This window comes from Bos javanicus, chromosome X (genome assembly GCF_032452875.1).
Source record: "Bos javanicus breed banteng chromosome X, ARS-OSU_banteng_1.0, whole genome shotgun sequence".
Taxonomy (NCBI): domain Eukaryota; kingdom Metazoa; phylum Chordata; class Mammalia; order Artiodactyla; family Bovidae; genus Bos; species Bos javanicus.
This window is the reverse complement of record NC_083897.1, coordinates 139,527,883-139,553,924: the sequence shown is the minus strand read 5'-3', so window position 1 is coordinate 139,553,924 and position 26,042 is coordinate 139,527,883. Positions and strand designations below refer to the sequence as shown.

The 26,042-nt window shown below is 45.0% G+C and overlaps 1 protein-coding gene across 17 annotated transcripts in view; it reads left to right on the top strand.

Moving 5' to 3' along the window:
• The window catches only part of LOC133242143 (uncharacterized), a 487,229-nt gene that overhangs the window by 44,174 nt on the left and 417,013 nt on the right, over positions 1-26,042 (top strand). For 2 of the 17 annotated variants that reach the window (XR_009734780.1, XM_061408193.1), the window contains one exon: positions 149-3,460. The exons of 13 other annotated variants lie outside the window; for them this stretch is intronic. Coding sequence is in view for 2 of the 4 variants with exons in the window: in XM_061408193.1 (XP_061264177.1) it covers positions 149-339 (191 nt within the window). In the remaining 2 variants the exon portion in view is untranslated. Of the gene's footprint in view, positions 1-148; positions 3,461-5,517; positions 9,231-26,042 lie in introns of those variants that run through there. 2 more of the 17 variants (XR_009734779.1, XM_061408195.1) reach the window with 2 other exon arrangements.

Here is a 26,042-nt window from a genome sequence, read left to right as displayed (position 1 = left end):
CTCCTGCATTGGCAGGCAGGTTCTTCACTACTAGTGGCCCCTGGGAAGCCTGTGATGGACTTGGAGATGTTTTTATTCGGGAAAGATGCTACTGGGCTGTGTTCTGAAAAAAACGGCACCAAAGGTTCACATAGATAATCCTTTACAGAGTGCGCCCCCTGCTGCTGGCTGCTGTGGAATTGCGCATCTTTGTGCCGTGGCCCCGTTTCTATGAGCGAAAATGGAACGCAGTGTCAGGGCCAGAATCTAAGAATAGACACACTCGGGAATAAGAAGCTAAAGCCTGGCCGCGCATCAGATGGAAGCCGGACGATACATCGGTGCCAGAGAAGAAGATAAATTAATGACTGAGAATTAAGGACCATGAGGCTGGGAAGATGGGCTGCTGTCCTTCAGGGTATGGCTCTCATTCAGTCCCTCAGTCGTGTCTGACTCTTTGCGACCCCATGGACTGCAGCACGCCAGGCCTCCCTGTCCATGACCAACTCCCAGAGTTCACCCAAACGCAGGTCCATTGAGTCAGTGATGCCACCCAACCATCTCATCCTCTGTCGTCCCCTTCTCCTCCCGCCTTCAATCTTTCCCAGCATCAGGGTCTTTTCCAGTGTATCAGGTCTTCACATCAGGTGGCCAAAGTATTGCAGCTTCAGCATCAGTCCTTCCACTGAATATTCAGGGCTGATTTCCTTTGTGGGGTCGCACAGAGTCGGACACGACTGAAGCGACTTAGCAGCAGCAGCAGCAGGGAATCAGGATGTGGTAGACGGGGTCAGAGATTGAATGTGGGACCGTGTGTCTGAGGAGACGGTTACCAGGTCCAAGCTCACTTTCTCGGTGAATCAGAGACGAGGTGTTGAGGCGAGGAATATGGCTTTACTCAGAGAGCAGACTGACCAAAGAGATGGCAGGGTAGTGTCTCAGAGTAACCATCTTATCGGGGTTCTGAGTGCCAGGTTCTTTAATAGATGAGAAGAAAGCGGGAGGTGAGGAAACCAAGGAAAAAGGCCATTGATCTTGCAAATGTGTCCTGCAATGGCAAGCCTCGGGGCAGGAGAGTGTGTTAATTCCTTCCTTCCTGCTGTCCCCAGGTGGACAGGGCTCTGAACAAACGTGCTTGCTTTAGTTTAAGGGCCAGGCAGAGGGGCAGGATGCTCTGAGGCAGGCCGTTTATGTATGATTATAATAACAAAAAGCAACGAAAAGCAAGTCAAGGAAACAGTTCCAACAGGGACTCAGAACTCGCCTTTCCCTTGCAGCAAGATGACCTGGGTCCTGAAAGCCCAACTCGAGGCGGGAAGGTCTTGTTGCAGGAAGAGGGAACCCCCACCCCTCGGGCCCCCGAGAGTGGGCTCTTGTCTAACCCTTGGAAATGAATTGTCCAAGGAGACACATACATGCTGACAGTCCTTGTTTAATGACTCGGGCGATGAAGCCCACCGGCCCAAGGAATGGACTTGGGAGACACCAAGTGCAGCGAGAAGTGAGGCTTTCGTGATGGTCTTTGCAAGATCAGCTGCCTGGTGGGGAGGCTCACCCAGAGTCGTTACAGCGGGGGTTTTTATCCACTTGGCCCACAAGTCCCTCATGAATTTTTTTATTGGGATGCCACAGGGTTAGCCATCTTCCTGAGAGGGTCACCTGGATTTTTTTTTTTTTTTTTTACTCTCCCCAAGTCCTTCTTCTCGTTTTTATGTTTTGAATTTACCAGCAGAATGAAAATCCTCGGCATTTCAGTCTCTCCCCTTGTCTGGCTTTTCCTGCGCAAGGATCCTGAAAGGCTGTTTGGTCAGCAGGCTGTCCCTCTAGGCTGGTTGTCCCTGAAAACGGAGCACTTGGTGTTTTTTGGTTTCACTTCATAGCGGTGGCTGATGCTGCGTTCTCCAGGGAAGAGCTGCCTCGAGGCTGCATGCACCAGAGTGTCGCCTTCTGCGCTCTGGCCTCGGCGAGGAGGACGTGTGTGGCTCCATCAGGGAAGCCAAGTGACCAGCACAGGTGACCCCTGAGGTTCAGGGGTCAGGTGGCCGGGTGGGGGGTGTCTAGCGTGAGATGCGCTGCTGGGAGCCGAGGTTTCTCCTCCTGACTTAGCGCTGAATTCCCCTCCTAGAGCAGAAGTCAGGGTCTAGAAGAGACGGACAGGATCCCTGAACAGGGACGGAGAAGAGAGGTGGACTGGGCTGCCCCTTCCAGGTGCCCAGCGTGGGTGGGTGCGTGCGTGGGGCACGGTTAGTGTATGGTATAGTTCGGGCTGAGGCAGAAAAGAAGGAGAGACGACGTCAACGGAGGTGGGTGACCTTCATTCAGGCAAGGAGGGGCGACAGTGAATCTAATGACCAGGCTGAGCGCGAGAGGGATCAGGGAGGCTTCATGTTTAAAGGGAGGTTTGTGGAAGCAATAAGGGAAATGGTAGTCAAGTGGGATGTTTTGGGCACTCTTCAGTTGAGATGGCCTTTGTCGTTGAACAGGGGGTAGGAGGTTTCTGGGCAGGGGATGGTAAGTTCCAGGTAGATGCAACTGGCGGGGACATCAGGGTGGAACTTAAAGTTGGGTTTGGTTTTCCCCGAAGTGAGATGACTCAGCAAGGGCCTTTGAGACCCTTGTTTTCTTCTCTAGGCCCAAGAACTCGGTCAGTTAGGAGTGGCTTCAGCCGCAGGGCGTCCCTCTGCTCAAGGCTTTGTCTCTGCTGGGGTGACCCACATTTAAAGAGCGCTTGAGGTGGGAGGAGACACAGCCCTGCCAGCCAGCATGACACAGGACGACTCTCTAAGGCTCCCTGCTCCCCAGTTGCCTCCCTGATTCCCTCGGGCTGTGCCAGAGCCTGGTCTGTTCAGCCCTCTCCATCGACCCCCATCTTGGGTCTTCTCCCTCCCTTCCACCTGTGTTGATAGGAGAAGTCTTTGGATGCTCATCTATTTTTTTTAAATTGTCAATTGGATAGACAAAATATCTATGTTTACATTTAATATCTTGACATTTTAGTTTTTAATTTCTTATCCCCTCCCCCCTTTTGGAATTGAAGTGCGCTTACTCAGAATACACTAGATTTGTGGAATTATTTTATGTACCACAAATAGAATGTTGGGATTAGATAAACCAATATCCTGGTGGCTCAGGTGGTTAAGAATCTGCCTGCAACCCAGGGTGCGATCACTGGGTTGGAAAGATCCCCTGGAGGAGGAAATGGCAACCCACTCCACTGTTCTTGCCTGGAGACTCCCATGGACAGAGGAGCCTGGTGGGCTGCAGTCCATAAGGTCGCAAAGACTGGGATACGACTGAGCGACTAACACTTTCACTTTCTTTTCAAACTGACGTTTAAAATTTTTTTTATTTATTATTGTTTTCTTTTTTTTATTATTTTATTTTTAACTTTACAATATTGTATTGGTTTTGCCATATATCAAGTCAAACTGACATTTTAAAGCAAAACCAAATATGCAGAAATACACTATGATGAACACACTATGATGTCTTTTAATTTGTTTTCTGGGGATTCATTTCATCATTGCGAAATGAAGAGACGTGGCATGTAGTGGTGAACTTTAGTTTGTATTTTTTTATTGCTTTAAAGGAGATTTATATCTATTATACATGGTTGGCAAACAGCTTTCCTCTGTGGAAATTTTTTATCATGTGGTTTAATATTTCCTTCTGGAGAAGAAACGAAAGGTTTATTTCTGCCCATTGTTTGTAATCTGAACTAATGTTCCAAGCATAGTGTGATTTCAAAATGAAATATCCTAGGAGTCCATGGGGTCGCTAAGAGTCGGACACGACTGAGCGACTTCACTTTCGCTTTTCACTTTCATGCATTGGAGAAGGAAATGGCAACCCACTCCAGTGTTCTTGCCTGGAGAATCCCAGGGACGGGGGAGCCTGGTGGGCTGGCCGTCTATGGGGTTGCACAGAGTCAGACACGACTGAAGCGACTTAGCAGCAGCAGCAGCAGACATTCAGTTCAGTTCAGTCTCTCAGTCGTGTCGGACTCTTTGCACCTATCTCTGACTTTACTAAGTAACCAAATGTCACACAGAGAATGGAGATGGCTGAAAATGTTGACTCTGAAATGAATGACCTGCAGGGGGCAGTGTGCTACAGTGTAAAAGACCCATCTCTGCTTGGATCGCTAGCCTTTGCCCTGCCCTCTGGTAAGCTTAATACCAGGCTTCCTAACTTGATTAAAAAACGTTATTTTCCCTACTGTGGCGACAGGAATGTTTGTTTGTGGAAATTATACTAGCAACTGATCTCAGTTCTTTATTAAAAATGGATACATATATATATATATGTATGGATGAGTCCCTTCTCTGTATTCACCTTGAAACAGTCACAAAATTGTTAATATGCTGCTCCTGCTGCTGCTGCTGCTAAGTCGCTTCAGTCGTGTCTGACTCTGTGCGACCCCATAGACAGCAGCCCACCAGGCTCCCCCGTCCGTGGGATTCTCCAGGCAAGAACACTGGAGTGGGTTGCCATTTCCTTCTCCAGTGCATACCCCAATACAAAAGAACAAATTTATAATAAAAGTAAAAAGCAAATTTCTCTGGGGAAAAAATATAGGGATAGCATGATTGTCACAAATGTGATGGTTAGATGGAGTTTCGATTTTCTATAACGTTGCTTGTCTCCATTTATTAAATGTCTCAGTTCAGTCGCTCAGTCGTGTCCGACTCTTTGCGACCCCATGACTGCAGCACTCCAGGCCTCCCTGTCTATCACCGACTCCCGGAGTCTACTCAGACTCATGTCCACTGAGTCAGTGATGCCACCCAACCACCTCATCAGCTGTCGTCCCCTTCTCCTCCCGCCTTCAATCTTTCCCAGCATCAGGCTCTTTTCAGATTAACCGTTTATACTTTGAAAAAAAAAAAAATATATATATATAGTTTGAACTTAGAATATCGGTTTCTTAGTTTTAGTGTATATTTTTTTAAAAGGCATCCAGATGGTAAAATACTGTTTCAGCTTTCTGGGATTCATTTATTATGATTGTTACGAAATTGACAAGTCAAAAGTGTTAGTGAGTCACGCTCAAGGTCAGTAAACTGCCGGTCTCTAGCACAAGATGCTGGAGAGGGCGCCTTGATGCTCCTGTGGTTCTCAGGCAGTCGCTCCAGTCCCCCCCGCCAGCCCCGTGTATCAGGCATTAGGGCTTTTCTCCCGTCCGCTGGAAGACTCCATGTCTTGGCAAGTGGTTCGCTCTGTAGCACCTCACAGGACTGAAGAACTTAATCCTACGCCTGAAGCCTTGGAGTCTGTCCCTTTGGCAAGACCGAAGTGGGAATATTGTTACCGGCTTGGATTTCCACTTCAAGAGAAAAAAAGAATGCTTGTCGTTTTCAGCCTCCTGTGCTGAAATTCAAATGCAGATCTGACTTGGCCTGCCCGACCACAGTGGAGGGAAGAGCAGTTAGAACGCTGAGGTTCTGAGAACTGGGCGGAGGCCCTCTTTTTATCTCCTTTTTCCATTTTTTTCCCATTTACTCTCCTTTTCTCTCTTTTCTTTTTTTTTTTTTTCAGACCTGCCTCAACATATAGAACTCACGGTTCCCTGGCGGCTCAGCAGTAAAAGAATCAGCCTGCAATGAAGGAGACCTGGGTTTCGATCCCTGGGTTGGGAAAATCTCCTGGAGGAGGGCATGGCAACCCACTCCAGTATTCTTGCCTGGAGAATCCCACGGAGAGAGGAGCTGGGCGTGCTACAGTCCATGGGGTCGTAAAGAGCTGGACACGACTGAGCAATTTAACATAACACAAGTATCCCCTGAGCCTTGTTAGGGCCAGATCTTTTTTGTTTCTTTTACTTTATTTACTTTTTTATTTTTGGCTGGGTCTTGGGCTTCCTCTGGTTACAGCAGGTAGGGGCTGTCCTCTGGTTCTGCTGAGCAGGTTTCTGATTGCAGAGGCCTCGCTTGTTGCGGAGCACAGGTTTCTGTAGTTGTGTTTCTCGGGCCCTAGAGTGCGGGTCTCAGAAGCTGTGGCTCAGCACGGCCTTAGCAGCCCCGAGGCATGTGGCATCTTCCCAGACCAGGGATCGAACCAGTGTCCCCTGCATTCCAAGGCAGACTGCCAACCACTGGACCACCAGGGAAGCCCGCTTTGACATTCCTAATCTTGGCACAGTAGAAGTTTACAAGCCAGTCGTTTCGTGGAACGCCCCTCAGTTTCCCTGGTATTTCCTCGTGAACCTGTGTGGGCTGCCCGTCTTCGCCAGAAGGGCAGCACAGAAATAACGCTCTGTTCTTGTCATTGTATTTAGTTGTAGACCATAGTGTTTTGAGCGTTTCCATAGCTGCTGACGCTTTGACTAAAGTGAAGTGAAAGTCGGTCAGTCATGTCTGACTCTGCGTACAGTCCATGGGATTCTCCAGGCCAGAACACTGGAGTGGGTAGCCTTTCCCTCCTCCAGGGGATCTTCCCCACCCAGTGATCAAACCCAGGTCTCACGCATTGCAGGCGGATTCTTTACCAGCTGAGCCACCAGGGAAGCCCAAGAATGCTGGAATGGATAGCGTATCCCTCCTCCAGTGGATCTTCCCGACCCAGGAATCGAAGCAGGGTCTCCTGCGTTACAGGTGGATTCTTTACCAACTGAGCTAAGGTGGTCCTCAATTTTAACACTTTAATTTTTAAAGAAGGTGAGCTCTTTCCTTGATGCTAGCTCAGCCGGCAACCAGGATTAGAGTCTGTCATGAAATCACACTATCAGAGTTTTGGAGATGAGAAACATCAGTTCCTTCCTTTGACAAGTACCCTAATATCTAGAAGGCAGAATGAGTGCTTACTCTTGTCACGCACACGTCACCTTTAATCTTGTCCATGTTGCTTATTAAAAAACCGAACAAAAGTTGAATGTTTCTGGTTTAGTTTCACTTAAGGTTTGAATCTTTTTTTTTCTGGAAAATTCATCAAGCTGAGGCGTTTTTGGAGTAAGAACTTCCTAAGTGCTCCTTTAGGAAAATAGGAAATCATAATTTGGAAACGGGGATTTAAGGAATTTTACTTTCCAGAAGACTATTTCCTATTCCATGTCTAGTTTACTTGTGTTTCTGGACAGACCCTCAGAATACATAATATTAAATTTAAAGAGTATATTTTCTCATGTCTTAGGTTATATTTATCGAGAAAGGATAGATGCTGAAAGTAAACCGCGGTTTCTCACCTTTAGCATTATGATCATTTAGGCTCGATAATTGTGTTTTTTTTTAATTTACTTTTTATTGGATTTCAGTTGCTTTCCAATGCTGTGTTAGTTGCTGCTGTCCAGCAGAGTGAATCAGCTATATGTACACATATATCCGCTCTTTTTTTTGGATCTCCTTCCCATTGAGGCCACCCCAGGGCACTGAGTAGATAGAGGTCCCTGAGCTGTACAGTGGGTTCTCATCACTCACCTATTTTGTGTGTGTGTGTCTGAGTCTGCAGCCCCATGGACTGTAGCCCACCGGGCTTCTCAGTCCATGGATTTCCCAGGCGGGAATACTGAAGGGAGTTGCCATTTCCTACACAGGGGATCTTCCTTGACCAGGGATATATTTTAAACATAGTATCAATAGCATGTATATGTCAGTCCCATCTCCCATTTTAGCCTATCACCATCCCTCGCCACCTTGGTATCCATGTGTTTGTTCACTACAATCTGCGTCTCTTATTTCTTTGGCTGTGTGTCTATAGTGGGTCCGGTCTGTAACTTACAGGCCATTTAGCAGCTTCCATGGCCCCTGCCCACTGGATCCAGATGTTCCTCCCAGTTCTGACAACCAGAAATAGCTCCAAATGCTGCAACTGTCCCTTTCTGGGTAACAGAATCATGGACAAAGAAACTTTGTTCTCTGCTTGAGAACTCCTGAAGCAGATCATAGAGTTGTTGCTGCTAAGTCGCTTCAGTCGCGTCCGACTCTGTGCGACCCCATAGACGGCAGCCCACCAGGCTCCCCCGTCCCTGGGATTCTCCAGGCAAGAACACTGGAGTGGGTTGCCATTTCCTTCTCCAATGAATGAAAGTGAACAGTGAAAGTGAAGTCGCTCAGTCGTGCCAGACTCTTAGTGACCCCATGGACTGCAGCCCACCGGGCTCCTCGATCCATGGGATTTTCCAGGCAGGAGTACTGGAGTGGGGTGCCATTGCCTTCTCCGCATAGAGTTGTTATGTAATTTTTATACTTTGTCATTTAGGAACTATAGGTGGGGTTATAGACTTATAATTCAAACTTTTATTCAAGTAGAATTTTCAGCATTTCCATTATTAAGTGTAGGGACTTTTAAGTATAAGTTTCAAGAAGAAAGTAGACCAGATAAGGTTAAATTTTAAGTATTTCTAGAGATGTATCTTTGCAATACAATAACAATATATTAAACTATAATATCAATATATAAAATATTAAAATGAATATATATTAAAATTAATGTGTGTTCTCAGGGTGTCCTCAGTTGCTCAGCTGTGTCTGACTCTCTGTGACCCCATGGACTGCAGCCCACTAGGCTCCTCTGTCCATAGGATTCTTCAGGCAAGAATACCAGAATGGGTTGCCATGCCCTCCTCCAGGGGATCTTCCTGATCCGGGGATTGAACTCATGTCTGCCTGCACTTCCTGTATTGTAGGCAGATTCCCTACGCACTGAGCCATAGCGAGGTCAGCAGCATTAAAATTAAAATATGTTAAAGTATCAACATATATTAACACATTACAATTTTAAGTATTTCTGCAGATACGTTTTTACCCCATAATATATCTATATCTATATATAGAGAGAGGTGTTATGGGGATGACGTTTATTTTTTGCTAAATTTCATCAGCATTTAAACAACAAATCCACCTTTTTCATGTCAGTTAGGCCAGTCACGGTTTCCCCGAGTAGACTTTGATAGAATTTCTCGTCACACGGAAGGATGCATTCTCTGATCCTGCGTTCACCAGAATGCCTCTGTGCTGGTGGTGACCGCCGAGGAAGCTCAGCGCCCATTCCGGATGAGAACTTCGGTGGGAATGTGTTTCCCCAGGGCGCTTCACCATCAAATCGAGACCTGCTGTAATTGCTTTTCAGTGGTGCCAAGTTTTACTTCTTTTTCAGTCCTCTTCTGTCAGCTTGCCACTGGGAGGACTGAACTGCAAGGAACTGCACATAATTTGAAATGGGTGTGTGTTCCCTACAAAAATCCTCTTGGCAGACGAAATATTTTTTACTGCGTTCACCGTGTGCGGTAGGGAGGAATGAACAAATACTTTCCCATCGTATCTCTTGAGTCCTTGGACAGGTCAGAAATGAAGCTTGAGTAACCACAGGTGCTCACGAAAGGAATGCGAAAATATTTCTGATGTGTTGTTCACCCATTATGCAAGTATTTGCTTTATTACAGCTATTGAAATACCTTCACAAATATTTTCTGGCAAAGCGAGCATTTATTTTGGAAACATTTACTTGGCTTTGAAGGTTGCTCTTACTCAATTGTTTGCTCAGTAGAGGGGAAAAAAATGGGAAATGCTTTTCAAGTTATTTGTCACATGTACCTCTAGTACCCTCGTGAAGAAATCTTTGGGGTTAGGCTAGTGTTAAAATGGTTCACAAATCAAAGAAACATGCAAGAAAGTGAGAAAAGGCCAATCTGATGGCTACAGGAAGATGACAACATGGTAGAGACTTAAGAATTTAAAAAAAAAAAAAGAAAACACAAGAGCCCTGAAGATGAAAACAGGAGAAAAACCACGGGCAGATATGAGAGTAATGGAAATTAGCAACAGAAGCAGCTTCACGGGGACAAAGAATTTCACTTTGTTCTAAGATTCCTTAGCAACAGGAGCAGCTTCACGGGGACAAGGAATTTCACTTTGTTCTAAGATTCCTGATGTTCAGGGTTCTTTCCTCGGGTGTCAGAGGTGATAATGGAAACTCAGTAGATAAGGGTATGAGGCTGGCTTTGGGTGGATTGAATATAACTTTCCGCTAAACTGGATTTATGAATGAAGGAGAATATATGCGTCAACTAGAAAAAAAAAAATGCACAACGAGAGAGTTGAGTTAAATTTTATTGGAGGCACAGTGAGGACTGTGGCCTGGGATACAGCCTCTCAGGTGGCTCTGAGGAGCTGCTCCCGAGAGGGCGGGCAGAGGTCACGGTGTATCTTGGCAGAACGTGATTGTAGTGAAGGGGGATCTGTGCAATGAAGCACACACGTTTGGCAGAAGGTGGTCGCTGGTCACAGAGGGTTGCTGGTAGTCGCAAGGAGCTGCTAACTCCATCAGTGATTTTAGGGCCTTGCTAGATATGAGATGATGCAAGAAACTGGGCATGTTAAGCCTTTTCCCAGGGAGGTCCCTGGTAGTACAGCGGCTAAGACTCTGCACTTCCGCAGCAGGGGACATGCATTCATTCCTGGTTGGAAACTAAGGTCCCATATGCCACACGGCCAAAAGAAATAAATCAATAAATACTAGAAACAAAGCTTCATTATAGAAACTAGGTAGCCACTGAGAAATCTGTTCGCCAAGCGGCAGTGGAGACACATAGAAACAGAGTTACGGATAAAGAGAGGGGTTAAGGGAAACTATTAGTCACTCAGTCGTGTCCGACTCTTTGTGATCCCGTGGAGTGTAGCCCTACAGGCTCCTCTGTCCATGGGATTCTCCAGGCAAGAACACTGGAGTGGGTTGCCACTTCCTAAAGAGGGAGAGCGTGAGATAAATCGAATAGCATGGGTGCATACGCACTAAGATATGTAAATAGATAGCCAATGGGAATTTGCTCTCTGACTCAGGAGTCAAAGTAGGGCTCTGTGATAATTCTAATTCAAATTAGAATTCTAATTCTCTGTGCGTCCTAAGTCGCTTCAGTCGTGTCTGACTCTTTGCGACCCCATGGACTGTAGCCCTCCAGGCTCCTCTGTCCCTGAGGTTCTCCAGGCAGGAATACTGGAGTGGGTTGCCCTTTTCTTCTCCACTAATTCTCTGTAGTAATCTGTAGGAATGGGCGGGACCTGGGAGGGAGATTCAAGAGGGAGGGGACATACCTACATCTCTGATTAATTCATGTTGATGTATGACCGAAATCAAACCAATATTGTAAAGCAGTCATCAATCAATTAAAAATAAATGCATTTTTAAAAATATTAATAGAAACAAATACTTAACAGGACAAAAGTTAAAAAAAAAAAAAACTAGGTAGCCCGTCCCAGTCCCCAACATGTTTAACAAAAAAAAAAAAATCGTTTCCTGAAAATATCTAACTATCTGCAGACCTGGTCTGCTAGTCTTTCCAGAGCACAGATGGCTCAATTCCTCACCTCCACCCTGAACTCCTTTCAACGGGGCATGGAGGGTCAGTGACTGCAGTGGCCAGGGACCTCATCCTAAAAGAAGCAGACGACAACGGCCAGTTTTCAGTCCTGACAAGAACACGATCAGTTTGTTTGTTTTTCACATTTATTTATTTACTTGGCCGTGCGAGGTCTTTGCTGTAGCGTGCAGGGTATTTAGTTGCAACACATGGGGTCTAGTTCCCTGACCAGGGATCGAACCCAGGCCACCTGCATTGTGAGCTTGGGGTGTTAGCCACGGGACTGCCAGGGAGGTCCCTCAAATAAGTTTAATCATGGGATCCCATGGGATGTCTTATGTAAAGGAAAAGAAATGCTGATTCAGCGGATGCTCTCAGTCAAGACTTGGTGAGCTGAGGTGAGCCAGCTCATTAGAAAAGACCCTGATGCTGGGAAAGATTGAGGGCAGGAGGAGAAGGGAACGACTGAGGATGAGCTGGTTGGATGGCATCACCGAGTCGACGGACACGAGTTTGAGCAAGCTCTGGGAGACAGTGAAGGACAGGGAAGCCTGGCGTGCTGCTGTCCATGGGGTTGCAGGGAGTCAGGACACAAAAGAGCCACTGAACGACAGTGACCAGCTCATGCTGGAAAGGACTCTTATTTCTTTGATCCCGATGAGGGAAAATTCTTTGATGGTTAATAACCAAGTACCACCTCATAAGGAACAACGGGCACGATCCTTTTATGTCTTTTTGTGCATTTCTGGAAACTTTGCGCATGGAAAGTGCTCAGTAAATGTACACTGAAATGAACTGAATTAAGTTGAAATTGCTGTCTCCAAAGCTCGCGGTAGAGCAACAGTTTGGGCTACGAGAGCCCCAGGCGGCATCTGTCATCATGCAGATAAGCATTCCTAATAAAGTTTAAATGCTAGAGGCATTTGCCTTCATTCCAAGCCTTCTGTGAGGGCTCATTCGAGGGTCTGGAGAAGCTGAGAAGTCTTGTCAACACCACATCAATGGGGACACACATGAGTTCCTTCCGCCCTGAAATGTTATCCGTGGCCACGACCGCCCCTGAATAGGAGCTTTTGAAACCCAGGCTTCGAGCTACCCAGTACAGCATCGATACCATCAGAGCTTATTATCAAATTTCCATTCCCCCCAGAACTGACACCCCCAGGCCAGTCATAACAGCAGCAGCCTGCTTCTCGGATGAATGAGAACACGTTCATTCATTGGAGGTGCTGAGTGCCTTCTGCAAGGAGAACACGAAACGCCAATGCTTTCAATTGCGTTTAACTTCTGTAATGTGATGATTGAGTGTTCTGGCCATCCTGACATATAGAAGTATTCACTTGTGTATTGTCACACTTAAGATTTGAAACATGTATCTTTGTTTAACGCCATTTCACATTAAATAAGGGAAATAGATCGGTGTAACAGTTTATATCTAAGTTTTCTTTGGCTGAATTTCCTTGAATTCTTGAAAAACATTTCCTGCTAAATTTGTTTTGTCGTTCAGTTGCTCACTCGTGTCCGACTCTTTTCGACTCCATGGACTGCAGCATGCTAGGCCTCCCTGTCCTTCAGCATCTCCCGGAGTTAATTCCTATTAACTTGCATAATAAAAATACAACCTATAGGGACTTCCCTGGAGGGGCAGTGGTTAAGCTTTTGCCCTCCGATGCAGAGGATGTGGGTTTGATCCCTGGTCAGGACCTGAGATCCTACATTCGTCACGGCCAAAAAACTGAAACGGAAAACAGAGATGATATTGTAACAGATTCAATAAAGTCTTTAAAAAATGGTCTATGTGAAAAAAATAAAATCTTAAAAAAAAATCATCTATTTCTTGCTGAGTAAATGTACCTATGTGTGTTACTAAAAACAGAGTCCCTTGGCAAATGTTATTAAATATCCGTACAAAGGTAGACACAGGGGTGGATGAAGGATTAAAGAGGAGGGGGGGAGTGAAGAATGTGAACAGATTGTGTTTCAAAAAGGTACAGATAAACAGAAAGATCAGGAAAAGTAGCAGCATTCTGAACTAGTGCTCAAAGATGCTGCTCAGAGAGACTAGAAATGGGTGGAAAGAGAATCTTGGGTTTTCCTGTGGGAGACCACTGCTTCCCAAGGTGGGGGTGAAATTTGGAGGGTAGGGGTCATGCTTTGGAGAAGGGCATGGCAACCCACTCCAGTATTTTTGCCTGGAGAGTCCCCATGGACGGAGGAGCCTGGTGGTCCACAGTCCAGAGGGTCGCAAAGAGTCGGACACGACTGAAGTGACTTAGCACGCAGTACGTCATGGTTTAGTTGCCATGGTCCTTGGGGGAATTCCACAGCCACTGAGAGGCTCCATAGCCAAGGGCCTCAGGCGCATACGACTTCTGAATGACCCACAGGGTCCACTTGTATATGACTCTCCAAAGCCCACAGCTGACTTTATGGTACGTAGATACCCAAGGCTTCCTGTTTGTGGTTCTGCTATGTAGTGAGGATTGCAGGCACGAAGCCCTGCAGGTGGTTCAAAGAAATATTTTACTTTCTTTTGCCAAAACTATCCCTGGGCGTCCTTGTGCAGTGCTTGAGAAAAATCTCTTCATTTTTGACAATGCCCCTTGTTATCTTGAGTTGTGAGTAGATAACTCGTGTATCAGCTGCTCCTGATATCATGTATTTATGGTAGATTTATAACGATGCACCAGACTCATCTGATTTCAGAATATAAATTTTTTTCAAAAGTATCATTATTCATTTGAACAGTAGCTTAAACCTCCTATATCTAAGTTGTTCTTTAGAAATAGGAACAAGCAGGCAACCTCATTCTGCATTCTGGGGTCACTGTGCCCAAATATTTACAAGTTTAAAAACAGAATCATAACAAATTATAGTATCTTGCTTTATGCTTTATATTGCAATGGCCATTGTTTCCTATAAAACTGATAATAATATCTGTGAAAGTGAAACTTGCTGCATCGTGTCCAACTCTTTGTGACCTCATGGACTCTACAGTCCATGGAATTCTCCAGGCCAGAACACCGGAGTGGGTAGCCTTTCCTTTCTCCAGGGGATCTTCCCAACCCAGGGATGGAACCCAGGTCTCCTGCATTGCAGGTGGATTCTTTATCAGCGGAGCCACCAGGGAAGCCCAAGAATAGTGGAGTGGGTAGCCTATCCCTTCTCCAGCGGATCTTCCCGACCCAGGCATTGAACTGGGGTGTGAATTTTATTTCAGGAGAGTTCAAGAAAATGTGATGAAATGTTTATGGTACAGAGGAAGGGTGGTCCTGAGAAAAGAAGGACACAGGACCTGGGAGCAACAACTCCATAAGTCCAGTTCTGGTTTTTAACTGCAGCAAAGTTAGCCTAGGTACCCACCTAACATAATCGGCTATGTAGTACTGCATTGGAATACGTTTGTAATGAAAGTCAAAATGTTAGTCACTCAATCGTGTCTGACTCTTTGTGGCCCCGTGGACTGTAGCCCCCCAGACTCCCCTATCCATGGGATTCTCCAGGCAAGAAGACTCGAGTGGGTTGCCATTCTCTTCTCCAGCGGATCTTCTCAACCCAGGGATCAAACCCAGGAGACCTCCGGGAGTTGGTGATGGACTGGGAGGCCTGGCGTGCTGCAGTCCATGGGGTCACAAAGAGTCGGACACAGCTGAGCGACTGAACAGCGACAACAATGACAATCTGTTTCAGGCAGATTCTTTACTGTCTGAGCCACCAGGGAAGCCCTACTTTTCACACAAATATTTAAAACATAAAAAACAAACACAGAAACTAAATAAAAAAGTTTTTAATCTTACAGCACAGCACCGTGAAAAAGCACAGTACAGTACTACCAGCTCCATCACCGCTGGTTTTACACGCACTTCCAGACATCCTGGGCTTGGAATAAAGATTCCGTATTACTGGCCTCTACACAGTACTGCCTCAAGGAGACCAGTCCTGAATATTCACTGGAAGGACTGATGCTGAAGCTGAAGCTCCAATACTTGGCCATCTGATGCGAAGAGCTGGCTCATTGTTAAAGACTCTGAAGCTGGGGAAGATGGAAGGTGGGAGGAGAAGGGGTTGACGGAGGATAAGATGGTTGGATGGCATCACCGACTCGATGGACATGAGTTTGAGTAAACTCTGGGAGTTGGTGATGGACAGGGAGGCCTGGCATGCTGCAGTCCATGGGGTCACAGAGAGTCTGACATGACCGAGCGACTGAACAGCAACGACAATGACGATATAGAACCGTATAGTAAAGCACAACCAGACGTAGAGGGTACATGCCTGTGACAATGTCCGCCAGACGTGTAAACTAACTGATGTAACTGGACACTCGAACGCATATTCGCAATCTTTCAAAGATTGCAGCTCGAAGGTTTATATGTAGTGGACTTATATGATACAGCGTTTTGTTTTTTTTTTTCTAAACCTAAACAAAAATCACCTATTATTTACAAAGCTGTGTCCTATAGTGTAGACCCAGATGACTAAGACACTTGCTACTTAGGAGGAGTTCACATGTTGTTTTGAGTAAAAATATGTAAACACGGATATAGGGGCAGACAGTTGGCTCAAATGTTTAAAAGAGTGGAATTCAAATTTGTAAGAAATATGACCGGTAATGTTGCTAGATGTGCTGATTCTCGAAGGGAATAAAAAAATAAAGAAACCTTTATAAGTTTGTAAAATCTTCTGACCTGATTAACACAGTTGTTATTGTTCAGTCACTCAGTCCTGTCTGACTCTCTGCAACCCCATGGACTGCAGCACACCAGGCCTCCCTGTCCATCACCAACTCCCGGAGTTTGCTCAAATTCACGTGCATCCGGTCAGTGATGCCATCCAACCATCTCATCCTCTGTCGTCCCCTTCTCCTTCTGCCCTCAATCTTTCCCAGCATCACGGTCTTTTCCAGTGAGTTGGCAGTTCCATTCAGGTGGCCAAAGGATTTGGCCAGATTTATATATAATTATACATATATGTGGACTTCCTGGTGGCTCAGCTGGGAGAGAATCCACTTGCAGTGCGGGAGACCTGGGTTCAATCCTTGGGTTGGGAAAATCCCCTGGAGAAGGGAAAGGCCACCCACCCCAGTATTCTGGCCTGGAGAATCCCACTGACAGAGGAGCCTGGCGGGCTACAGTCCATGGGGTCACAAAGAGTTGGACACAACTGAGCGAGTAAACACACACACACAAATACATATATTTACAATTACTATGTATCATTGGAATAGGAAATGAATCTTTCCTCCACTAGTTGGAAGATGAAAAATCCTTCACCGTGAAGACATCAGACACCCATCTGTGCTTTCTTCTTGACATTTTGTATTTTTAATTAAATTCTCCAAGGCGTTCAGGATTCAAGTTAGTGTTTGATGTGCTGTAAACCTCTGAATCTTTTATTTTACTGAGATAGCTATCCAGTTGTCCTGATAACATTTATTGCACAGTTCTTTCTCTCTAAATAAGATAGTTCTGGATCATGAATCTTCCTATCCGTCTCTAGCCAAGTAGTTATTTTTTATGTATTTTACCAGTTTCAACTAAAGAACATACTAATGAAAGCCTGACTAAAGTCCTGACTATAGAACACGTATGGGCTTGTTTGCATGGTCTCTCTCACTCCCTGGTCATTCACTTTTATTCATGCTTCTTGAATTTGATAGATGAGAAATACCTCTTTATTTTGGTTAATAATATTGAGATTAAATTGTTTAAAATTTAGCTACGGAACCTTTTTAAAAGCTGTTTTTCAAAGATTTATTATTTTGTTTGATTTTCTTATTTCCGGCTGCCCTGGATCTTCAGTGCCATGTGGGCTTTTTTTTTTCCTCTAGTTTCGGTGAGTCGTGGTCACTCTAGTGGCCGTGTGTGGGATTCTCACTGCGGTAGCTTCTCTTACTGTGGAGCGCATTCTAGAGTACAGGCTCAGTGGCTGTGGTGCCACGGCCTTAGGTGATCTGCAGCATGTGGGATCTTCCCGGACCAGGGATCGAACCCGTGTCTCCTGCACTGGCTGGCAGATTCTGATCCTCCCAGAATTCTGAGCCACCAAGGAAGCCTAGGCACTTATTCTTTGCTGTACAAAATTTGACAGCAAGTTCCTATGATTTTTTGAATATTCTTACCTTATCAGAGAAGGTAATGGCACTCCACTCCAGTACTCTTGCCTGGAAAATCCCATGGACAGAGGAGCCTGGTGGGCTGCAGTCCATGGGGTCGCTAAGGGTCGGACATGACTGAGCGACTTCACTTTCACTTTTCACTTTCATGCATTGGAGAAGGAAATGGCAACCCACTCCACTGTTCTTGCCTGGAGAATCCAGGGACGGGGGAGCCTGGTGGGCTGCCGTCTATGGGGTCTCACAGAGTCGGACACGATTGAAGCGACTTAGCAGCAGTAGTTTATATGGGCTTCCCTGGTGGCTCAGATGGTGAAGAATCTGCCTGCAGATTCAGGAGACCTGAGTTCAATTCCTGGGTCGGGAAGATCCCCCTGGAGAAGGGGATGGCAACCCCTTCCAGTATTCTTGCCTGCAGAATTCCGTGGAAAGAGGAGCCTGGCGGGCTGCAGTCCGTGGGGTCACAAAGAGCGCACAACTGAGGTACCAGCACACGTAATAGCTTATATATGTATACAGTTGTAACTCTGCCGTGTTTTTGCACGTATTACTTTCACTGTTACAGTTTCTTGTCTGTGTGTTTATGTTCCCATTTCCCCACATATGCTGTTTTTTTTGTTCTTGTTGTTCTTTCTGTAGAATTCTAGAATGCTTATGATCCTTGTGGTCTTTTTCCTGAAGGTTCCCTTCATATTTTAAAGACTGCACTTCTGTCGTCACCATCATTAACAGAGCTTCACTTTTCAGTGTTCTTGTATTTCCTCACTCTTCCTGAGGCTCAGGGATCATGGGCGTTCCGTAGAATTTTGCATCTGAATTCTTACTAAATGGCTGTGTGTTATGTTGATTTTCCACAATTATTTGTATATTTCTGTGAAGGTTTATGAGCATATAAATAAGACGCGTGTGGTGCTTCTTCTGTGACAAGGTTTTTGACTTGGCACGACTCTTTTCGTTTCTACTTTTCCGTTCTTGCGTTCAGGTTTATTGGTACGTGGGTGGTTCGTGTACTTTCGTTTCCATGGATGGTGTGCTCCCAATTTCCTTTGTGTCCTGAAATGATCTCTCCTTGTCCCTTTCCCTGAATGACAAGTGAAAAAATTCTCGGATCGTGGGGCAGAAAATTCTCGGATCGTGAGCTGTTTCCTCAAGAGCTTAGGAACTTGGCTCTAAGGTCTTTGGTACTTAATATGTAGGGAGAGAGTTTTGAGTCGCTCTTTGTTGGTTCTTTTGATACACTTTTTTTTTTTTTTTTTACCATTTTTTTAAAATTTAAATTTATTTATTTTAATTAGAGGCTAATTCCTTTACAATACTGTATTGGTTTTGCCATACATAACATGAATCTGCCGTGGGTGTTTTTTACTATTTTAAAATTTTTTTTTGGTTTTGCCATACATAACATGAATCTGCCGTGGGTGTTTTTTACCATTTTAAAATTTTTTAAGCGTTGATGACGTCTGCCGCCTTTGGAAGAGACGCATTTTGTCGGGTTGGGTTGGGGTCTGCGTTGTACAGTTATTGTGTTCTGCAGGAAACGATCTCCACACCATTCTGAATTCCAGCTCAGGAAAATCCCCCATTCCCACCTCAGCTCTCTTCTCTTCTCTGTGTATTCCTTCTTTTCGGAGACGTTCTGTCTACCTGTCATATCCCCTCTTTCCCGTGTGGGCGTGCGTGCGTGCGTGCATGCGTGCATGCTAAGTCGCTTCGGTCGTGTCTGACTCTGCGACCCCACGGACTGTAGCCCGCCCGGTTCCTCTGTCCATGGGATTTCCCAGGCAAGAGTACTGGAGTAGTGTTTCCACGCCCTCCTCCAGGGGATCTTCCAGACCCAGGGATCGAACCGGCAACTCTTAAGTCTCCTGCATTGGCAGGCGGGTTTTTTTCCCATGGGGGCCGCCTGGGAAGCCCCCTCTCTTTCCTAGAGGGTGCTAAGCTTTGTCCTCTCTCTCTCTTGTTTTTCTGTCTTTTTTATTTTTCTCATCCTATTTTTTGGCATTATTATTGGTAATTCTGCTTTGGATTTGGGTGTCACAATCCCTGATGGATACAGAAGAACTTGGCAGGGGGAGGGAAGGAGACCAGCACACTGATAATCTCACAACCTGCTTCCTCAGAGTGCTTCTTCCTTGAGGAACAGTGCCGGTAGACTCTGAACCACACATAATACAGCCAGTCTGCAGGGTTTTTTTGATTTATGACTTGTCTCCAGGAATTCTGAGAACTGAATGAAGCTGAAGACCAGCCAGCAAACTCCCCAGAATACCAGCTCCTGAGCCAAAGAAAATTAGATTGGAGGAAGGTACTCAGTTAATGCCCCTTTTTTTTTTTTTTTTACACAACCTTCTGAAGTGACCGAAGAAGTGTAATTGGTCTCCCCCTTGAAGCAGAAGCAGTCTCTTCAAATGGAGAGATACTGAAAAAGAAAACACTCTTGCTGTTAAACAAAAAGACTTCTGGCTGACCCTCAAGATCTGCAGCAGTTGACAGTCAGCTGAAATATTCTCTTTCAGTCATGTGAAATCCTGCAGATTCATAATGCATGGGACAGCTCGGCAAACTCGAGACAGACTTCGTAATTCTATCCACAAGGCTGAAACTCTGTCCTTACCAGGAATGAGTGGTTACTTAACCTAGTACGACTCTACCCAATCAGCTAGGATATTATGTTGCATGTGGGGAAAACATTGCTTACATCAAACACACAAGAATATGCACATGGCTGTTTGTGCTAACATATTTTTCCTTCATGTCGGAAAGAAAAAAAATAAGAAAATATAGGTAGCTTCTCCACTGTATTTTAATGTCGTTCAATCAATAATATGCCCTGGTACCGATTCTAAGCCTGTTTAGGGAGAGGTTCCTTTTCGTTTTTAATTGATAACAGAGGTATAAGATTTTTTGTGTATTTGTAGCATAGTTTATGCAGCCACTTTGCTAAATATGGGCATTTAAGTTTCAGATATTTTGCAGTTACAAATGATTCAATGAATAACTTTGTTCAATCTATATTTTTGTTTCCTTGGAAGAATCTTCAGGTTAGATTCCTAGAAGTAGGATTAATGAGATATCTTTTTATTTGTTTAATTGGCTGCATCCAGTCTTAGTTGTAACATGCAGGATCCAGTTCCCCACCCAGGAATCAAGCGCAGGCCCCCTGCATTGGGAGGTGGAGTCTTAACCACTGGACCACCACCGAAGTCCCTTAATGGGCTATCTTTACTGCATTGCCCTTGTTCAGTCACAGAGTCCTGTCTGACTCTTTTCGATCCCATAAACTGTGGTACACCAGGCTCTTGTGTCCTTCATCATCTCACGGAGCTTGCTCAAATTCATGTCCATTGAGTCGGAGATGCTATCTAACTGTCTCATCCTCTCTATGGTTTCTTTTAAATGTGATAAGGTCTATTTTTTAAAGTGATATATATCAGATCAGATCAGTCACTCAGTCGTGTCCAACTCTTTGCGACCCCATGAATCGCAGCACGCCAGGCCTCCCTGTCCATCACCAACTCCCGGAGTTCACCCAGACTCACGTCCATCAAGTCAGTGATGCCATCCAGCCATCTCATCCTCTGTCATCCCCTTCTCTTTTTGCCCCCAATCCCTCCCAGCATCAGAGTCTTTTCTAATGAGTCAACTCTTCACATGAGGTGGCCAAAGTACTGGAGTTTCAGCTTTAGCATCATTCCTTCCAAAGAAATCCCAGGGCTGATATCCTTCAGAATGGACTGGCTGCCTCTCCTTGCAGTCCAAGGGACTCTCAGGAGTCTTCTCCAACACCACAGTTCAAAAGCATCAATTATTTGGCGCTCAGCCTTCTTCACAGTCCAACTCTCACATCCATATATGACCACAGGAAAAACCATAGCCTTGACTAGACGGACCTTTGTTGGCAAAGTAATGTCTCTGCTTTTGAATATGCTATCTAGGTTGGTCATAACTTTCCTTCCAAGGAGTAAGCGTCTTTTAATTTCATGGCTGCAGTCACCATCTGCAGTGGTTTTGGAGCCCAGAAAAATAAAGTCTGACACTATTTCCACTGTTCCCCATCTATTTCCCATGAAGTGGTGGGACCGGATGCCATGATCTTCGTTTTCTGAATGTTGAGAATTAAGCCAACTTTTCACTCTCCACTTTCACTTTCATCAAGAGGCTTTTTAGTTCCTCTTCACTTTCTGCCATAAGGGTGGTGTCATCTGCATATCTGAGGTTATTGATATTTCTCCCGGCAATCTTGATTCCAGCTTGTGTTTCTTCCAGTCCAGCGTTTCTCATGATGTACTCTGCATATAAATTAAATAAATAGGGTGACAATATACAGCCTTGACGAATTCCTTTTCCTATTTGGAACCAGTCTGTTGTTCCATGTCCAGTTCTAACTGTTGCTTCCTGACCTGCATACAGATTTCTCAAGAGGCAGGTCAGGTGGTCTGGTATTCCCATCTCTTTCAGAATTTTCCACAGTGTATTGTGATCCACACAGTCAAAGGTTTTGGCATAGTCAATAAAGCAGAAATAGATGTTTTTCTGGAACTCTCTTGCTTTTTCCATGATCCAGCGGATGTTGGCAATTTGATCTCTGGTTCCTCTGCCTTTTCTAAAACCAGCTTGTACATCAGGAAGTTCACAGTTCACATATTGCTGAAGCCTGGCTTGGAGGATTTTGAGCATTACTTTACTAGCGTGTGAGATGAGTGCAATCGTGCGGTAGTTTGAGCATTCTTTTGCTTTGCCTTTCTTTGGGATTGGAATGAAAACTGACATTTTCCAGTCCCGTGGCCACTGCTGAGTTTTCCAAATTTGTTGGTATATTGAGTGCAACACTTTCACAGCATCATCTTTCAGGATTTGAAATAGCTCCACTGGAATTCCATCACCTCCACTAGCTTTGTTCATAGTGATGCTTTCTAAGGCCCACTTGACTTCACATTCCAGGATGTCTGGCTCTAGGTCAGTGATCACACCATCGTAATTATCTGGGTCATAAATATATATATATTTTTCCTCCAGTTAATAAATAGTGCACAGACATAGATATTTAGGGAATAAATGTTTTTGCACGCATGTGTGCTAAGTCGCTTCAGTTGTGTCCCAATTCTGCGACCCCATGGACTGCAGCCCGCCAGGCTCTTCTGTCCCTGGGATTCTCCAGGCAAGAGTACTAGAGTGGGTTGCCATGCCCTTCTCCAGGGGATCTTCCCGACCCAGGCAGTGAACCTGTGTCTCATTATGTCTCTTGCACTGACAGGCAGGTTCTTTACCACTGGTGCCAACTGGCAAGTCCTGAATATGTTATAGGTATACCTTATTATTGGAGAAGGAAATGGCAACCCACTCCAGTCTTCTTGCCTGGAGAATCCCAGGGTCAGGGGAGCCTGGTTGGCTGCTGTCTATGGGGTTGCACAGAGTTGGACACGACTGAAGTGACTTAGCAGCAGCAGCAGCTTGATTTGGCTTTAGGTAGCTACTTACTTGGAGAAGGCAATGGCACCCCACTCCAGTACTCTTGCCTGGCAAATCCCATGGACAGAGGAGCCTGGTAGGCTGCAGTCCATGGGGTCACGAAGAGTCAGACACGAGTGAGCGACTTCCCTTTCACTTTTCACTTTCATGCACTGGAGAAGGAAATGGCAACCCACTCCGGTGTTCTTGCCTGGAGAATCCCAGGGACGGGGGAGCCTGGTGGGCTGCCGTCTCTGGGGTCACACAGAGTTGGACATGACTGAAGCGACTTAGCAGCAGTAGCAGCAGCTACTTACTATTTTTTGTTGCTTACCTCTGAAGATTCTTCTTGCCTCTTCTGAGAATAGTTTGGTGAGAGAGCTTTCAGTGGTAGTGAGACAAATTTTATTTTATTTTTTTTGCTCAAAGGTATTTCAGCAAGAAGTTAGAAATTCCAGGAGTCATGTTTGCAGGCCTGGCTGCCATCTCTTAAGAGCTCTGTGATCTGGGGCTCGGTCGTTTCTTAACCTTGTTTCCGTGAGCATGTTTAGGAAGTCTGCGCCAGCGCTTGTGAGCATTTGGTGACTTCCAAGGCAAACCATTCAATATCACAGTAATCCAAGTCTACACCCCAACCAGTATCACTGAAGAAGCTGAAGTTGAATGGTTCTATGAAGACCTACAAGACCTTTTAGAACTAACACCCAAAAAAGATGTCCTTTTCATTATAGGGGACTGGAATGCAAAAGTAGGAAGTCAAGAAACACCTGGGGTAACAGGCAAATTTGGCCTCGGAATACGGAATGAAGCAGGGCAAAGACTAATAGAGTTTTGCCAAGAAAATGCACTGGTCATAACAAACACCCTCTTCCAACAACACAGGAGAAGACTCTATACATGGACATCACCAGATGGTCAACACCGAAATCAGATTGATTATATTCTTTGCAGCCAAAGATGGAGAAGTTCTATACAGTCAGCAAAAACAAGACCAGGTGCTGACTGTGGCTCAAATCATGAACTCCTTATTGCCAAATTCAGACTTAAATTGAAGAAAGTAGGGAAAACCACTAGACGATTCAGATATGACCTAAATCAAATCCCTTATGATTATACAGTGGAAGTGAGAAATAGATTTAAGGGCCTAGATCTGATAGATTGAGTGTGTGATGAACTATGGAATGAGGTTCGTGACATTGTACAGGAGACAGGGATCAAGACCATCCCCATGGAAAAGAAATGCAAAAAAGCAAAATGGCTGTCTGGAGAGGCCTTACAAATAGCTGTGAAAAGAAGAGAAGCGAAAAGCAAAGGAGAAAAGGAAAGATATAAGCATCTGAATTCAGAGTTCCAAAGAATAGCAAGAAGAGATAAGAAAGCCTTCTTCAGCGATCAATGCAAAGAAATAGAGGAAAACAAGAGAATGGGAAAGACTAGACATCTCTTCAAGAAAATTAGAGATAATGAGAGAGTCATTTCTTAGGCAGGTTGATAGGAAATCTAGGGGTCCCCAAGGAGAGAGGGGTCTGGAATTTTCAAGGAGGAAGAAAGGACAAACTTTTCACAGTCTTTGTAGACCAGGACCTGGGGACTGGAGTCGAAGAAAATGAGAGGGTAACAGGCAGGAAGGCCAGGGGTCTCCAAATGGAGGAAATAGCCTGCAAGTGTCAGACATTTTTCTCTCTCTTAAGCGGCAGGAGGAAACAAACTAGCAATATTTTTTCCTTCTCTATACAAATTTAAAGGGAGGTTTCTCTTAAAATACTGTGTGGCCATAATGACACCTGGTTTCCCCTGAAGTTAGCTATTCTTGAGCCTAGAGATAACCAATGCCTTTTTCTTATGGAAATGTTTGTCTTAAGCTATGCTAATGTGCTATGCCTTTACCCCAAACTCTGTCTCCAAGTCGGTTCCGCCTCTTGGCCCAGAACCTACTTGACAAACCAGTATGTTATACTCAGATATTGTTCCCCTAATCTATGTAAATGAAACTATTTGTATGGTGGTCTGCCCTTCTTCAAGATTCAAGTTAATCATTTTATGGCCCAGGATAAGCCATTTGGTGCCAAGATTATCCCAAAATGCATCTTATGGGTGAGGGGCCTGGTGCCATTCCGAATTTTAAGACATTCCTTTCTTTCATTAACAGACTGCTAGTGACTATATAACATCCAGCTGAAGACTAGCAGGGGGCTAGTCTTTCTGCCCCCTTCTGATGCCTATGTCAGAAGCTTTCTCTATCTCCTTTATACTTTAATAAAACTTTATTACACAAAAGCTCTGAGCGATCAAGCCTAGTCTTTGGCCCCGGATTGAATTCTTCTCCTCTGGGGGCCAAGAATCCCAGTGTATTCACGTGATTCAACAACAACCTTTCAATACCAAGGGAACATTTCATGCAAAGATGGTCTTGATAAAGGACAGAAATGGTATGGACCTAACAGAAGCAGAAGATATTAAGAAGAGATGGCAAGAATACATAGAAGAACTGTACAAAAAAGATCTTCACGACACAGATAATCATGATGGTGTGATCACTGACCTAGAGCCAGACATCCTAGAATGTGAAGTCAAGTGGGCCTTAGAAAGCATCACTATGAACAAAGCTAGTGGAGGTGATGGAATTCCAGTGGAGCTATTTCAAATCCTGAAAGATGATGCTGTGAAAGTGTTGCACTCAATATGCCAACAAATTTGGAAAACTCAGCAGTGGCCACAGGACTGGAAAAGGTCAGTTTTCATTCCATTCCCAAAGAAAGGCAATGCCAAAGAATGCTCAAACTACTGCACAATTGCACTCATCTCACACGCTAGTAAACTGATGCTTAAAATTCTCCAAGCCAGGCTTCAGCAATATGTGAACTGTGAACTTCCTGATGTACAAGCTAGTTTTAGAAAAGGCAGAGGAACCAGAGATCCAACTGCCAACATCCGCTGGATCATGGAAAAAGCAAGAGAGTTCCAGAAAAACATCTATTTCTGCTTTATTGACTATGCCAAAGCCTTTGACTGTGTGGATCACAATACACTGTGGAAAATTCTGAAAGAGATGGGAATACCAGACCACCTGACCTGCCTCTTGAGAAATCTGTATGCAGGTCAGGAAGCAACAGTTAGAACTGGACATGGAACAACAGACTGGTTCCAAATAGGAAAAGGAGTACGTCAAGGCTGTATATTGTCACCCTATTTATTTAATTTATATGCAGA